The sequence below is a fragment of the Chiroxiphia lanceolata genome, chromosome 2 (assembly GCF_009829145.1).
Source record: "Chiroxiphia lanceolata isolate bChiLan1 chromosome 2, bChiLan1.pri, whole genome shotgun sequence".
Lineage (NCBI taxonomy): Eukaryota > Metazoa > Chordata > Aves > Passeriformes > Pipridae > Chiroxiphia > Chiroxiphia lanceolata.
In genome coordinates, this window is record NC_045638.1 from 66,902,785 (window position 1) to 66,919,368 (window position 16,584).

General features: G+C 34.4%; 1 protein-coding gene across 5 annotated transcripts in view; it reads right to left on the minus strand.

Moving 5' to 3' along the window:
* PCDH9 (protocadherin 9) overlaps positions 1-16,584 on the minus strand; it is a 679,135-nt gene that overhangs the window by 382,573 nt on the left and 279,978 nt on the right. For 3 of the 5 annotated variants that reach the window (XM_032680711.1, XM_032680709.1, XM_032680714.1), the window contains exon 3: positions 2,024-2,089. The exons of the other annotated variants lie outside the window; for them this stretch is intronic. In XM_032680711.1, the coding sequence (XP_032536602.1) occupies positions 2,024-2,089 (66 nt within the window). The remainder of the gene's footprint in view (positions 1-2,023; positions 2,090-16,584) is intronic. 5 annotated transcript variants of the gene reach the window in all.

A 16,584-nucleotide genomic window follows, 5' to 3' on the forward strand; every position in this document is an offset into this window, starting at 1 on the left:
TAAAGAGAATTAATTTTTAAATTTTTTAAAACTAGAACAAGCACGGGAAATACTTTATCCTTTTGTTTAAATCTCTTTAAGTACTGAACCCAGCTGAAAAAAATTAGTCTGACAAAGAGCAACAATTCTTAGGGAAAGGCTGAGACACTTCCATAGAATCTTCCATAAATTAGCTTAAAAGCTTAGAACTTTCTTCCTGTTTAGTTACTTTAGAACTTACTTTCTAACAAGTAACATCCAACTTCCTAAAAAACCTTTCCCTAACATGTATAACTCTTAAAAGACTAGCTTTTGCAATGTGATATATAGAATAATATACTTTCTCTTAAAAAGTGGACTCAGCCATGAAGGATTACATATATATTGTTCTTACAGACTTAAATAAAAAAGTATCCCAGGATTTTTTATTTTAAAATAAATATACAATAAAATAAAAGATTTGACAGTTTGTGATGAAACATTGTACTCAGCACTTACACAAAAAAAAAGATATACCAAAGGTGAGCTAAGAACGTATGTGCACATTTAGTCTCATATGGTATTCTATTGCCTGAATCCACCTCAATGTTGTCCATCTCTATTGCCATAATAAGAATTTATATATACCTTTAGACACCTAGATTTCTAGTGTCTGGAGCTGAACAGAATGGAATAAAATATTTCATTTGGAAAGCACCTACTGTGATTATCTAGTCCAACTGTGAATTCCACTTTTTACTGTGTTCACTTTAAATTACCTAGTCTCAATTCAGTATAATGCCTGTTTTTCCCTGCAAATTTCCTTCAAAATTATTGTGGCAATGAATTAATTTATAACCACCACATTCTCTACCTTTAGAAAGGAGATAGATAGATATCTAGATTTTTTTAATCTGTATCAATTTTATAGTACACTTATAGAGATTCAACAAAGTTTATTCAGAATATTTTTCACATTAAAAATTAAAAACAATGCCCTTATCTCTGAAATGCCTACACTGAAGCTAAAATATTCTACTAAGTCTAAAAATTCAAACACCCAGTAGGTAGTTAGAAAATGTAGTTTTAAATTTAATAACTGATACTGGAAACTCCAGTTTTCAGGAAATTTTCTTCTGATGCAGCTGGAAAACATTGCTAAAAAGTGTTTAGTTTTGGGGAATGAGGCCTATATTATAAAGGAAACAACATTTTAGTGTAATTTTATAGTTTGAATAGTTTAACAAATGTGACTAAATTTATCATAAAATGCAACTAAATTTAAATTGCATTTATTACTTCCAACCTTTAAAACAATTGGAATTTCTTAACTTCTACATGGTATTAATTTTGGAGAGACTCTCTTTAAAACGTACAGACAGATTCTACATTCTTGTATTTCACACAAAAATCCAGTGTGGAAACCGACAGATTGGACTGGAGTTCTGCACAGCAAAGAAAGTACCCATCTGAATAGACCATGGTTCCTCCTTAATGCAGGGCTTTAGAAATCAGAGCACTGAACTCTAGTTCTTCTCTGATTACTGACTCTGATAGTGGAGGACAAACAGCATCTGCCAGACTCATTTTCTGAGAAGTCCACATGGTGCTCAAAAGGTGATTGTTATGTTCCTTGGCTTACTGGGTTGGAGTTGAGTGCAAGTGCTAAACAAGACTTTCAAGAGGATGCCTGGAGAAAGGTACTATTCAGTAGGTCCATCTGTGAACCACTAACTGTGCTGAGAGGCAATAAGTAACCACTTGCTTGTGGTTACTTGTCTGAGTAAAGAAAAGAGAACTGGTCTTATAAACTTCAGATGAGCAATTCTCTCTTCGCCCTGTCAGATGCTACTGCAGAGTTCTAGTTCACTACAGGCATTATTTCAACTTTACACCAGTGTGACAACATTGAAAAGAATGAAAACACCCTTGCATAGATTTGCAAGTAATGCACTTCTTATGAGCCCTGCAGGAATTTTGCCCATTGACTCCAGTGACAGCAGGGCCCAAAATACCTATCTCAAAAATTAAATGTTTATTTATTTTAGTGGATCTGATATCTTACCACCCATGGTTTGTCAGGTACCCAAATCTCCCACAAGTACTTCGGCATATCTCCAAAATTCAGTGCCTAAAAAGCAATAATATTTAAATAAAAAGATGTGTCATTCTTGCTACAGATCTTCAGATTACCCACCTCCCCAGTGGCCCAATATTGGTAATATAGAAAGCAAAATGTGAGCAAATTTCTACTGAAGACAGATAAATAACTTTTTATGAGGGTTCACAAACTTCAGAGGCCATAGCCTAGTGTTACCAAACACATGGGTGCTAACATTTAAAATGCTATATCAAACATCAGTGGTTTCTGAAGGCTGATTGTATAACATTTTGTTGCAGTCAGACAACAGATTTTCAGAGGGTTTTTATTGTTCTGTTTAGTCAATTACCAAGTTGACTCATGATAAGAAGAAACTTTTCTCTTTTTTTTTAGGTTAATGCACTATTAAGCTTTTTATTAAGATATTATTAATCAACCTCAAGACTCTAAAAAGCAAAACCATCATATCTTTAAAACTGCAGTTAAAGCTGTGTTTAATGTGGGAGCATTAATGGATGTTCATGCTCTGTTACTAACTGCTGAATATAAATAGCACTATGTACGACTTCAGGTTCCCTCCTGAGTATAATACTCAGACACCCCAAAATATCACATCTCCGAGGACTAGAGTCATAAAGACTCTGTGCATATGTGACTGTAAGAGAACTGTGGAGGGAAAGTTAGGTAGGTTACCAAGTTTGTACCGTCAAAGTACTGTCAAATCTGCTTACTCCTAGACAAACTGAGTTGACAGAAGAATAGGACCATGAACTGAACTATCTAAGTTCATGAACTGAACTATCTGAACTATCTAAGCTAGAGCAACACATGCATTTGGAAGGACAGACAGTAAGGTATCAACCCAGTACCAGGCCTTTGCACTGTTCTGTTTTATTTGAGAAACGAAAGCTTCCCAGAGAGAGAACATTACATTAAGAGTAATGTTTTTGGGAAGTCAGACAATTTCAAATCCATTCTCTGTAGAGTAATATGCCCAAATTGCAAGCAAGCAAGCACCGTATTCAGAAAGAACATTAGTATTCTGTACAGAATAGTTTATCTGCTCCTTTACCACTGTATAGTGAGCAAAATCCTCAGAAAACTTTACATCAAATAGTACTTTTACTTGCAATGGAAAACACATGTCTCTTCCAAAGTACTCCCAACAGGCACCTCGGATATTTTACACAAGCTCTATGTTCTTTGAGAATTGTATCACAGTTTTGAAAGCTTTTCCAAGAAATCCCCTTGAAAGCAAAAAGTCATTCTAAGTATTTTATCTAGCAAAAGTATTCTCCTCTGATACCTGAAGTCACATTTTCAGCTAAGTTCAGGAAGTCCCTTCTTTGTCATCTAAAATTAAAAAGAAAAAAAAAAAGAAAAAAACCCAAAAAATCCCCAAATTAAAATACTTTAAACAATCAGAAATGGTTTTCGTCTTAAGCAAGCAGAAATGTTACTTAGTCTTACACTCTGAATGAAAAGGTACTTACATAATCCATAGATATTATTAAGGGTAGCTTAACAGTAAGGTAAAACCACTGAAAATGCCTGTATCTCCTTTACCTATGATTGTTTCCCTCATTTACAGGAGTACAAACGAAGAGCAATTCACCTAGAGGCAATAGAATTAAACTGGTAAAAAAAGCAAAAAAGGAGCCCCTGTGGACCAAATTCTCTTTTTAGAATGTATATTGCACAGTTTTATCCACTTTGATAAATTGATGAGTTCTTGCAATCAGAGTCCATATCACCTAATACCTCCTTAGTTGTTAGAAAGTTACCTTTACTGAAATAAGTCACTTTGCAGAAATAGTAAGTAGTTACCTGAAAATAACTGGAAAGGAATCATAAGACAGATTTCCATCACAACAAATAATAAATGTTTCCCCCATCCCCTTTGCTAGTTGAAAGCTTGGGGAGACTATCAAAATAAAACAGGAATGATCAGGAATAACATCTCATTCGTGTAACAATTTGCAGATTGAAAAGACAAATTCATGGCATCATAAAATACAATGCCTTTTTTCTACAAAAAGCAGACTACTGCCACATCAGAAGTGAAATATATCTTTCTCAGTTTTCCTTGCTTTTGGAAATGATTAAGATCACTGTGTATTGGAGGAACAGCAAAGAGAACCAGGGAAGCAACAGCTTCACAATAGCTTCTCTGGATCCCCAGCCATCTTTTACAGCTTCCCTGTGCCCATCAGCACAGAAAGAAATTCCTGCTCTCAGCCTTCCAGAGGCAGTTCCAACTGGAATTAAACTTGGACCATACTCTTCACACAAATAAATTACAGCTAGAGGATGAGGAAAAAAAGGGTTTGATATGGAAGAGAGGAAGAAAAGTAGTTGTAAGGAACAAGTAAACTAAATTTATTTTTAAGTATTACAAAGTATGAAGTTCTAACAGAAGATTAGTCCTTTGTACCTGAGGTCAGTGTAGAAAGTACTCCCATCAGATGATGACCTAAATTCATGGTTCCTGAAATGGTTCATGACTGCCATACATTTAAACTTCAGGGTTGCATTCAAGAGGTCTTAAGAATATATAGCTTCTTCCCTAAAAGTTGTTCAAAAGTCAGCATAATTTAAGATATTATAAAACATGCAAGATTTCTTTCTAGTACAGTTTTATCTTTTTCTCTCCAACTGTTCCTCTATTTCATGAGCTGACATCAGCAAAATCCTTCAGCCATAATGCACACTAGCTTTTTATTTCATTTATCATCCAACATTTACAAACAAAAATATTATGGGAATATCTTGAGCTAAACAGTTTGGATGGAAGAGAGAAATGACAAAGTCAGCATCAAAGATGAGATTGCAATCCAACAGCAATGAAGATAACAGAGAAAAAACTTGCCAATTGCTCTTTCCCAATAAAATGAACAGATAGAAGCACAGACCTCTAAGGTAATGAAAACAACCTACTGTGTCATCATTTTATGCAAGAAAGGGAGAGAGAAGATTAGCCTAAAACTCCTACAATAATATGGATTTTTTTCAGCTGACAAAAGCAATACTATATAAAATCTTTTCTGTGCTTTATTTCTAATTACCTTCTATCCTTTAATGAACAAGAAAGCACTTGAACTTGAAAGTCCTTGCACAGTCAAAACTCCCACTAAAATTAATGGGACGTTTTTTCCAGCCTAAGAGCTCCGAGATCAGTTCTCATACATAGCTCTTTCTAGGCTTCTTCCATTAATCAAACTTCTTAGTTTTTTTCCTCTTCCATTAGGATCATATATTAAGAAATTCAGATACTAGAATTCATAACCTTGCTTGAGGAAGAAAGCCTGCTGCACTTTGTAATCCTCAAAAGTTTAGCTCAGTTTCACAAGTAAAACCTCCATTCTGAAGAACCTTGGCTACCTGGACACCTAATACTCAATTTTGGTCTCTTCAAACAGTTCCAACAGATGTTGTAGCACAGTGCCTGTGAAATGAAGCTCTCTGAATTACACAATTGACCGTGGAAGTGAAGCTATCTGAATCACACAACTGAAATGCATGTACACAAACCTTCTAATCAGGCAAATCTCCCTGAAAGTGAGACCAAAACATAAGGGACTCTGAACAACCCTGTTTCTCCTTCCCAGCAAACAAGGAGTTAAGGGACTGAGGTTCAATGCCCATTTCTCCTACTGAGGCTCACAAAACCTGTAACATATGTCTGACATGTCAGTGCTTAAGAGGAATAAAATTAAATCATTACTTGTGTGCCTCAATAAATTAATTTTGCTGACTGTTGGTCACTCATTTCAGGAAAATGATAATTACACAGTTTTAAAAAACACAACTACACAACACAAACTAGCAAGAAAGTTCTGTATTCAAAAGAATTTAATGTAGTTTGGGCTGTAATATAGTAACATCATTACCCCACTATAATTCTCAATTTTCTCCCACTGAAATATTATGGGAGGCTCTTGCATAGAAATAAAAATAAACATACACCATAATCTATCAAATCAGTTAGTGCTAAAAACAATGTCCTAGGAAAAACTATGAGACTCATTTATGGTTGATCATTAATAGACCTTAGCAAGGGTAATTTCCTTTGTTCATTTTTTCTCTTCAACAGCACAGTAGTATGTATATATATGAGAGAACTCACAGAACAGCACAGCATTTAATTGTTCATTTAGAGAGCCTGAGAGCAGCTGCAGTGCACCAGCATACAGTCTAGCAATGATACAGTTCTGCATGGATTCTTACACAGGATTATATCTTCCTGTGAGGATACTGTAATATTTGTGAAGATTCTTTAAAATTCCCTTCATTTATGAAGAATTCAAGCATAATGAACTACTGATCTTTTAATTACAGTGAAGAAATAAAAGAGCTAGCAGATGACAGAAAGGAGAAATAAGGATGATGGACTGATTTGCACTTTGACACATTAATATACATATAAAGTACCTCCACAGTAAACATTTAATTGAAGAAGCAGCACCAGACTAAGTCCTTGCCAACTTCCTGGGTTCTCTTCTTTGCCAGCTGGCCAGGTTTAAATTGACTTCGACGCTCTTTTGTCTACAGCTTTCCTTTATTTTTAAATGCTGTAATTTACAGGACTTGAAAATACACATAAAAATATTAAATAAATAATATTTGGTGATGGTTACTCATCACAGAAGAGGAAAAAACCATCAGGAAGTAAAAGTAGCAACTACATCAGTTAGAGAGATAAGCAATTCGGTATGTTTTCAGAAACAAAACTGACAAAAAAACCACATAGGCACAGTAACTTTCTAAAGGATGAAGTAAAACCTTAGAAGGCAAATTGTAATTTTTTTAAAAGAATGAAAAAGAAGTAAAGAATATAATGTCAGTGTTAGAACTAAAAGGTTCACATGACATGCAATTATTTTCCTGCATGAGCAAGAAAGTATGTTTTCAGAAAGACAAATGAACATTTTGGCAAAGAAATAAAATACATTTTCACTGCTTCTTTTCTTTTCTTTTTTTTTTTTTTTAAACCTAGTATACAATCTACCCTATACTGCTGTTAGCAATGAATACAGAATACAAAAAATCTAGCAACAAAATTGTCTTGGAGATGAAAGAAATTCTACCCCATCAGAAGAAAGCAAAAAGAGACTTCATAATTCAGTTTTGATTCCCAAAGAGTGTGTATCCCCCCACACCTCTGTACTTGTAACATAATACTCTACACTACCAAAAATTTTACTGATAAGATTCACATCTCTTAGTCACTATTGCCTCACAGACCTATAAGTCTCTGGTACTTGACTAGTAATGGTTAAAATGAGATGTAAGGAGGAAGTAACACTGCAAAGACAGTGCAAACATAATAGCAAGTTCACCTTTCATATTCTACAGTCAATTCATTGCTCTCTTCTACTTAGTGTCTATGTAATGTCTAAGTACTGCTGATCTTTGACAGGTATAAAACTTTATCATATGTAAGGTATGAATATATAATTCCAGCAGAAGTCTTCTCTTATTTTGAACACAGACACCTAGGTGCAATCCACACATAAGGACAACATCAGCCAATTATTAATTAAATACCTCTTGATATTTCTAGTACAGTGCAAATCTTTATGATTGAAATGGATCTGGACTGACTGTTAAGCATGAGAGTTTATAACTGGTTTCAGCCATAAAAGATTATATTATCATCCTGTATCAAACTATTGTGGCTGTTTGCTTCTTCAGTGTTGCCCAGAATTATGATCTGTGAAGTCTTCTACCCTCATCTCAAGGGCAAAGGAAAGACAGGGTCATAAGACAAAGAATAATGTGTGGTTCCTGAGAAACAGATGACTACTATTTAGGCTTGTGTGGATCACGACTATATGAAATAAATCTGTGGTTTCAATTTAGCTCAAAGTAGATGTGATTTATCTATTAAAAACACAAGTACTTACTGGTAACTAAGGTCAAAAAGATCAAAGATTCAAACCACTACCTGACCAACAGTGACTGACTCTTTGCACTGCTGTTCATTGCACTGCAGCTGTTCTGAGGACACACTTTGAAAAAAGTGGAGGATAAGAGTTTATGTATCATCTCTTATGACTGTGAAACTCTTCAGGTTCTGAAACAACAGAAAGGTCAATTGTATGAGCACACAGCAACATCCAGGGGAGAGACTGGTTTAATAGCAGTAACAGTAAGTTAACAAACAATATGCAAAGGGAAAAAAAGAGCATACTTTTTGTACTCTCCAGAGATTTCTAAATGCTATGTGACAGTATGCTAAAAACAAAAACAAAACAACCAACCAAACAAAAAAAACCACCATAGAAGCCAAAAAACTCCATAAACAAACAAAAAAGCAGGTGGAGTAGAATCTCTCTTTAAAAGCAATAAATAAATACCTCCTTCATTTTCTCTTTCTCTCAGAGAATATATTATGTTGCAAAGGACAATCCTTTACACCTCAGAAAATCCTTTACACCTCAGAAGAGGATGCTATTATGGTGGGAAGACTCTTAGTCATTAAAAGCTACATTTTACCAAAATCTCAAAAGTGGGTATGATTCAACTTTGAAATTGGCACTATGGTTACTCATTTTTTCCCCATTTTAATGCTTTGACTCCAATCCCATGAATTCTGTAAGCTCAAATCCATTCTGGGAATAAATATATATAGAGAGATTTTCTGATAAAGATTTGCATAGGTAGCACATCAATTCTGTGTTATGAAGAAGGGAGCAGTAGCCCTCTCATTGAGGAGGAGGGGTACCAGTAAATACTGTTGTCATTCAAAAGAAGTAAGTGTAAACTTCTGACTAGAGTCAGAAGAAAATTACAAGGAGATTGATGTGATCAGTTTATTTTTCTCTCTATAAAGAATGGTAATAAAGTAATCCTTGTGAAGAGCACCAGGATATCAAAGAAACAAAGCAGTGCTTGAAAGAAACTTCAGAAGCTACCTTGATTACAATGCCTAGGATATGATTGACTGAGCCCAGTGTTAGTAACTTTCACAAACTGAAAAAAATAGTTTGTCAAGATTTACATAAAGAACCTACATTGTTACAGACATTTCTATTCAATTATTCATATGCCTTGTTTCTAGTAAGTCTAATCTTATTTTCTCCTCTGAATGCCACAGATTTTTTCCCAGTTCTCACACTGATGTTAATATTAGAGAGAGAGGAAGGGGTTGTATTGAGATTTAACCCACTGCATACATAATAATACAATTAACACATTTGCTTACCTAATCAGTTAAGGGCTGATTCATACCCTTAGATATCTGATCTCTACTGATCCCACCGTTATCCATTCTCTCCATATTGAGAAAAAAAGAAATGACCGCTTCCCATTTGTGCTTCTTCACAGACATGACTTAACATTTTAAACAAACAAAATAGTCTTCAATCTCTTCAATTTTTTTTCTTATTCTACAAAGGTCAGGCCTAAAGTGAAAACAGAAGTCAATAGAAAAATGCTGTCTTTGCAGTAATTTGCATAGCAAACATGTTCCACACACGTTAAACAAGAAGATGAAAAACACTTTTCAACAACATAATGTCAAACTGAACTCAAAGGTCTAAAATGTTGGCTTGTTATACCATCCCACACTAATCCTGTCATTGCCAGCGGTTGATTTGTATCAGTAAGTATTACAATATAATGTAATTAGCAATGGTAATATTACCACAAATAGTATAAACACCCCTGCTCTAATGCCTTTAAATTATTTTTGTAAGCACATTAATAACATACCATCAAGCATCAATACAAATCCCTGACAGCTTCTTGAAAAAAGATTATGCATGTCTAAGCAATTTTCTCATACACAGGTTTTTCTTTAGAAAACATGTTGTCACTATTCCATTAGCTCAAAAGGGAGTGTATGCATAAAAGAAGTCTGTGCTAAAGAAGTCTGACTGCTAGCCAGGAAAGCATATGTTCAATAGTCTGTATTTACTGCTGGCTGGGTTAGGGTTATAGGTACCACAACATCAAATGAATTTCATCTTTAAAAGATGTCTAGCAGTGCAGTGATTGCTTTTAGTTTTCAAAGGGACAACCCTTTGAGTGGCACAAACCCTCATTTTGACAGTATTTCATCAGGGACTGTTGGAAAGAAAACAGAGTAGATTAACAGATATATAGAGCAAACATCTTAGGTCTCATCCAAAATGTCTGAAGTCCACCAGAATTTGGATGGCGTCCTAAACTAGTCACCTTCCTGAAACCATTAAAAAAAGAACTCATACATCATCCAGAAATCCCCCACCAAACCTAAACCCAAAATGAATTTTTGTTGAATATCCAACCACTAATAACCAATTAACCAACCATTAACACCAATTTAAGGGTGCCCAACTCCCAACAGTCAAATAGTACATGACAGGCAAAGGTAGAAACATGGTTCTCCAATTCAATTTTCCAACTTCTGTTATGTTGATCTGCTCTCTGGAAGTGCCACTCCTTTTGCTGCAGATGGAGCCCAGCAGAGGTGTCTATCATTTTACTATCAAAAAGTTCAGCAAGAGGAATCTTATTATCATTGTTCAAAGAAATTTTCCATAGCATCAGATGGTTAGCTGATTTGATTCACCTTCCATTTTGTACGGAAGTATTTGCTTGCTAAGATATTTAGAATGCCAACAGGCATCCTTAAAGCTATGATATGATATGATACATACGAGGTAAGAGAAAAATCTGTTTTGTTGGGTTAAATTATACAGAGATGGAAAACAGATTTTTCTCTATTCTCTTTTTTTATTTATTCCCAAAACAGTGGATGTATTTTAATTCAATATTCTTCAAAATTTTCTGTCTATAGTCAATGTCTTTCATGGAATATTTTAGTACAAATTTTCAGTTTGATTACTGCAAGCAAAGATAAAGTGTGGGTTGGTTTGTTTTTTTGTTTTGTTTTGTTGTTTGGGGTTTTTTTGTTAGTTTTGTTTGTTTGTTTTGGAGGGGAATGTCAGGTAGTTTTGATGGTTTCTGGGATTTTCTGTGAAAGCACACAATCATAACTATGGCTATTGATAGAAATTTACATTCACAGGTATACTCACTGTTTATTTAGAGCAAATTTATGTTACATAACTGTATTGAATATATTCTGTGATGTTTCCACTTATCAATACCTTCACAATCATTTTAATGAAACCAGAATCATAAGTAACACAACTCACGTCTTCTGACTTGTAAGTTTTACATCCTGCTTGGGAAAACAAGAAAATGGAAAAGATGAGTGAGCCATCCTAAACAGAATCTTTCCTTTGATCCTCAAATAAAGATGACTTGCCATTACAAAGGTGAATCAGCCACCTGTTTCACTTCTGGGGCTGAATTGAAATTTTACATTGTTTTGATTTCACTTAAAATTTTTACATTTTATATGGCTGATGTTTAACAATTAGTAATACTATGCTAAAATAAGCAACAATTTTTATTCTTTAATTCAGAATCATCATGAAGTCATCCCTCTTGTAGTGAGATACTCTACTTAGAGAAGAGGAAAAAGTCCTTCAAGATCCCCACCATTTAAGGATTACTTAGACTGTGAAAATTAGAGATCTATTAAATCATTCATTTCTATGACAGCTGGCATAAAAATACAGAGAAACAAAGTATGAATCTTCTTTTCCCTCCCTTTGCCTAAAACAATCATATAGAACTAGGACTGACCAGGATGATATATTTCAGTGACTTTGTTTCAGTTTAAGTAGCCAAGATGAGCCTCTTCATTAAACCTAGGCTACTGACAAAACATAAAAATAATTAACTCAGTTAGTCTATTATATTAACAACTTAAAAAATCACCATTTGTGTTAAGTTTTATATTACACTGACATTCAGTGTTCTAGTGCAAATTCAATATTCCCCAATGTGATAGAGAATCCTCTGATGCAATATAGCAGCTGGTAACATAGTAAGATATTTGAAGCTTTTAACTCTGAAACCCATAACTTTTTATGTATTTTCATAAAATTCAATATTATTTTAAGAAAATGTTATCATTTAGAATTTAGAATCCATTTTACCATGATAATTATTTTTATGTGATTTTGCAAAAGTAAACTTCAGGTAGTGCTATGATACAATGCCAATATTTAATTATACAGAATCTTCTAAATCGTGAATTTAGGAAAATAAAATAATTCAAAACCCCCTTCAACTTAAAGTACAAATGGGCAGTTTAGTGCCAAAAGAAAATAATTACATGAAAGCTAAAAGAAAATTATGTTGGAAGTTAAAGACAGAGAAGACAAATGTATATATTAACTTTTTAATTGCAAAAATTTTGTGTAGTATGATCTTTAAAAGAATTTACTGCAGTAGTATTGCACAAAGTTCTTCAAATCAGCTATATGGATCCATCAATTAATTGTTTTTACAAACAAATTCTAATTACCAAGTGTATCAAAAATCTTTTTTTCTCCACACAGCTTTTATTTGAATGGATCATCACAGCAGGTCACCCTGTGTTCCCTCTCTTTATATACATATATTACTTATTTATTTGTACTTGGATAAATAGGAGTTAAAACTGAAATTCCTGGCCTACATTTGATTGGGGATTGGAGGAAAACCTAAGTAGTTGAAAACAAAAAATTAAAAATTTGAGCTAAAGTTCAACATTTAGTTGCCTGAGAATTTAAATTCCTCTGTGAAGATTGAGTGCTCAAGAGGAAGACACTGTCACTTTCAAAATTTTCTTGTGTGGTTTTCAAGCTAGAATCCTTTATTTACTACTTCATCATTAAATTACAACTTCCATAGTAAGTACTATGGTCCTAATTACAACAGACTCAGTGAGACTTTTTCAGAATTGCAGAAATTGAGAGAACTGCCAAGCTTCCAGGTCCAGTGTTGTTTACACTTCAGGTGTATATAACATAAGTAGGTGGCATGAATAAGACAAGTCTATCTCATCATATTTCTGCCTGACAGTAATTCCAATATTTGAATGTGTCAGGTGACACATAGTAGGTTGTTGGATCAGATAACCTTCAGAGGCACAGCTGTATCAGTTCAGGTCAAGGACCTGGTTGGCTCAGTGTATTGTCTCCAGCCATCTCAACAACTTTTGTGAAATGACTCCAGTACAAACTCAAGAGCATCCAGTTATCTGGATCTACAATGGATTTATTCCTTTACAGGTCTAAAACTAACGTATAATTTCCTGAGTGCATACATGACATAGAATTGGTCACTCCTCTAGAGCAAGAAAAAAAAAAAGAACAGGCAGTTTTTTATTTCAGAAAACAGATCCCAACCCCAAATTTACAACAAATAATTCATTCTGGTCCTAGAAAAAGCAAGAGATAAGCAAGCATCCCCCAAGCTTTCTACCAGCTTCAGATTATTTGAAAATCAGCCTGACAGCTATTTAAAACCCCACAATTTCATATCTATGCAGGATAATTTCTTAAACAACTGATAAAAGTGATCATACGAGGAAAAAGATATTAGCTAAAGCTGAACTGTCCTATAGAAGCAACTGTGAGGCTTTATGGCATGGTTTTAATTTGTTTGTTTTCTAATTCTGTCTTTAATAAAGACTAGTACTTAGTGACTCAAACCACACATATTTTGGACTCTTCAGTATTACTTCTAAGTATCTAGTAATTGAAAAAAAACCAAACCCAAACCAAACAAATCATGAATTTAAGAAGTCCAATTGATACAAATAGTAGCAACATATTTATTTAGTATTCTGTCCATACAGTGATAGTCTCACTATTACAGAGTTCAACAGAAGATGCTACAGAATGTCTTTAGCTCAAAACACCACATTTCCCACTGTGTCTCCCATGACAACCAGGCTTCTCTGAAAACAAACTGTACCACCCGAAGGCATTAAGAGTAGTAGAGAGAATTTGCATTTTTCCTTCTGTTGACTTCACCAGAAAAAAATTGATCTTCAGCACATTCAGAACTAAAAACAAAATCTTAGTTTTCCCTTGAAAAATCCTACATACAAATAAATCAAGAATTGCATCAGTATACATTAATATATATAAAGAAAAACAAACTCGACTATCTAATTCACTTGTTCTCATAGAAATCTTGAGATACCACTAAAACTGAAAATGTAAGTAACAGGGCAGTGTACAAGGGCATATACCAACAGAATTAAGCAGTTGCCATTTGCTGAACTCCAGATTTTAGCAAATACTCACAAATCCCAACCAAACCTTTTTAGAGTAATTTTTTAATTCTGTAAGCTTTCATCAAGGTTTATGCAATCTCACACTGCACTGCCACCGGAAAGACAGCTCCCACTTTCTTCTCTTTCACTGGGTACATCCTTTGCTATGTCAGTGCTTAAATCACATAGCTCACCAGCTATGTCAGTTCCTTGAACTGACTAAAAACTAGACCTGCCTCTTCAAATTATTATTTCTCCCAGAAGAGCTGAACAATCACTAGTGCTGACACAAGAGAGGTGGCAGGAACAGACAGCTGGAGGCAGGGAAAAGAGCACAACTTGCCTTTTTGGCAGTAGTGTGGTCAAAACTGATGCTGATAGATCAAAGACAAGGCTAGAATATTATATGACAGGAGCTGTATCTCATTCCGTATTCTTCTCCTGAACTGGAAGAGCATGAGATGAACATGAATTCCCATTAGAAGTAGCTTTATTATACAGTCAGCTAACACCAGTACTTTTTCACTATCTGGAACAATGATCTGATGATTTACGGTATTGGAAGCTAGGCTATCAGTCCACAAGGGGCACATTGAGTAGGATCTTGACTTTTTAAAACTTAGGAAAACAAGTTTCTTAAAAGAACAGGTGGCCACAGAACCAGAGGATTTGGTCAGGAGTATCTGCCAAAGCAGTCACTTTACAGTTCCTTGGGATCCATTAAAGAAAAGGTTCATCAGACATCTACCACAGTAAAGCCTATAAAAGAAGAACAGAAAGCCAAAACAAAGTGTTCATAGTAAACTATAACTGCTTGCTCTTCAGGTCTACCAGATGACTCCTAACATTACACTAAAGGGAGAGAAATCACAGAACATACAATAAAAATATGTCTCTATAAACATACTAATTTAATTCAATTAATACTAATCCTGATTTAAAACAAAACCAAAAATAAAAACAACAAAAAAAAAATCAAAGAACCTTCAGATATAAAATATCATGATCACTGATGATTTTACCATCAGTGGTCCGCCCCTGACAATTATTCAAAGTATATGTCTAGAAAATTAACTGAAACAGTGCAGGTTTAAACAGTTTGCCTTGAATATTTACTGAATAGTATTAAGTAACCACTTCTTCAAATAAATGCCTGGACTTGGAGAGATACTGCAGTTTTTCTTTCTAGAAAGAGCAATTTACATTCAAACAATCTCAGAACTGAACTTTTAGAGTAAATATGTTTTTATAAATCTTAACAAAATTTCATATTGCACTTGGAAACAGCAGTCAAAACTTCTGACTTTGATCTTTTTTTTTTTTTTTTTAATTAAAATTCAGATTCACAATACTAGGGATTACTTAGGAAGAGGTCCAAAAAAACGATTCTTTTCCAGACGTATTTCAATCTCATTGTTAGTCATTCTCCCTAATTCATGTCAGCCTTATTATCTACATATAGTTATTAAACCGATGTCTTCATAAATGCTGTAATGAGAAACATTGAATATACCCTAGAAATGTTAAAGTATACTCAATAATGAATGTATTTGAAAAATACATTTAAATAATGTTTTCGCATTTCCCAAAATCTGCACAGATCTTCTTCCCTCTCAAATAAAACAAGCTTTCAACTTTTCCAAAAGCATCTGTGTAAATAACTTGTCAAAGAACAATCCCTGTTCCCTCAGAACAGGGATTAGAAGACGAGAACCAGAACACCAGCAGCCTGTGAAGTTAAATTCATTACCTATAAAATCTGTATGTCAGCAGTTATGCCTGAACATTGGGTAAACCATGCATACGCTGCCGTTATAAAAGTACGTTTCCAACCACTGGAAAAGGTACTATTTTCAACCACTAAGAAAGGCAGTATGGATGTAAATAGAGGTCCTATTTTGTTTTAAAATCCAACATACTGCTTATCTTAAGACATTTCACTGGGTCAAGGCCCTAAAGCATTCACTTCTTACTGAGATTTGTTTTATTGTGTGAGACCTGAGCTAAACTAACCACCATTTGATGAGCTGCACCAATCTGATCTTAGAGCTTCTGTTGTACAAATGCCCAATTCCCTTGCTCTGATCCCTTCTCTTACTGAAACAGATCCAGTAATCTTTGTTGTACACTGAAACTAGCCTCAAAGGAGAAAGTCTTTTCTATGGCACTTCTAGGGAGAATAACACCATTGTCAGACATTGCTAAGCCCTCAGATATTCAATCTCTTCCAAGTCACTGAATTTTAAAGTTTCTTGTAGCACAGGGTTCACTGTTTGATATTTTGAACTTGAATGTGTGCCAGCTCACCTTTCAGCCCCATTGGTTACTAAGGGTGAAAACATTTGTATGGTATTTTTCCATTTTTCTGAACTGGGAAGGCCATTTCTCAGAGTCTAACAACATTTCCACATTGATA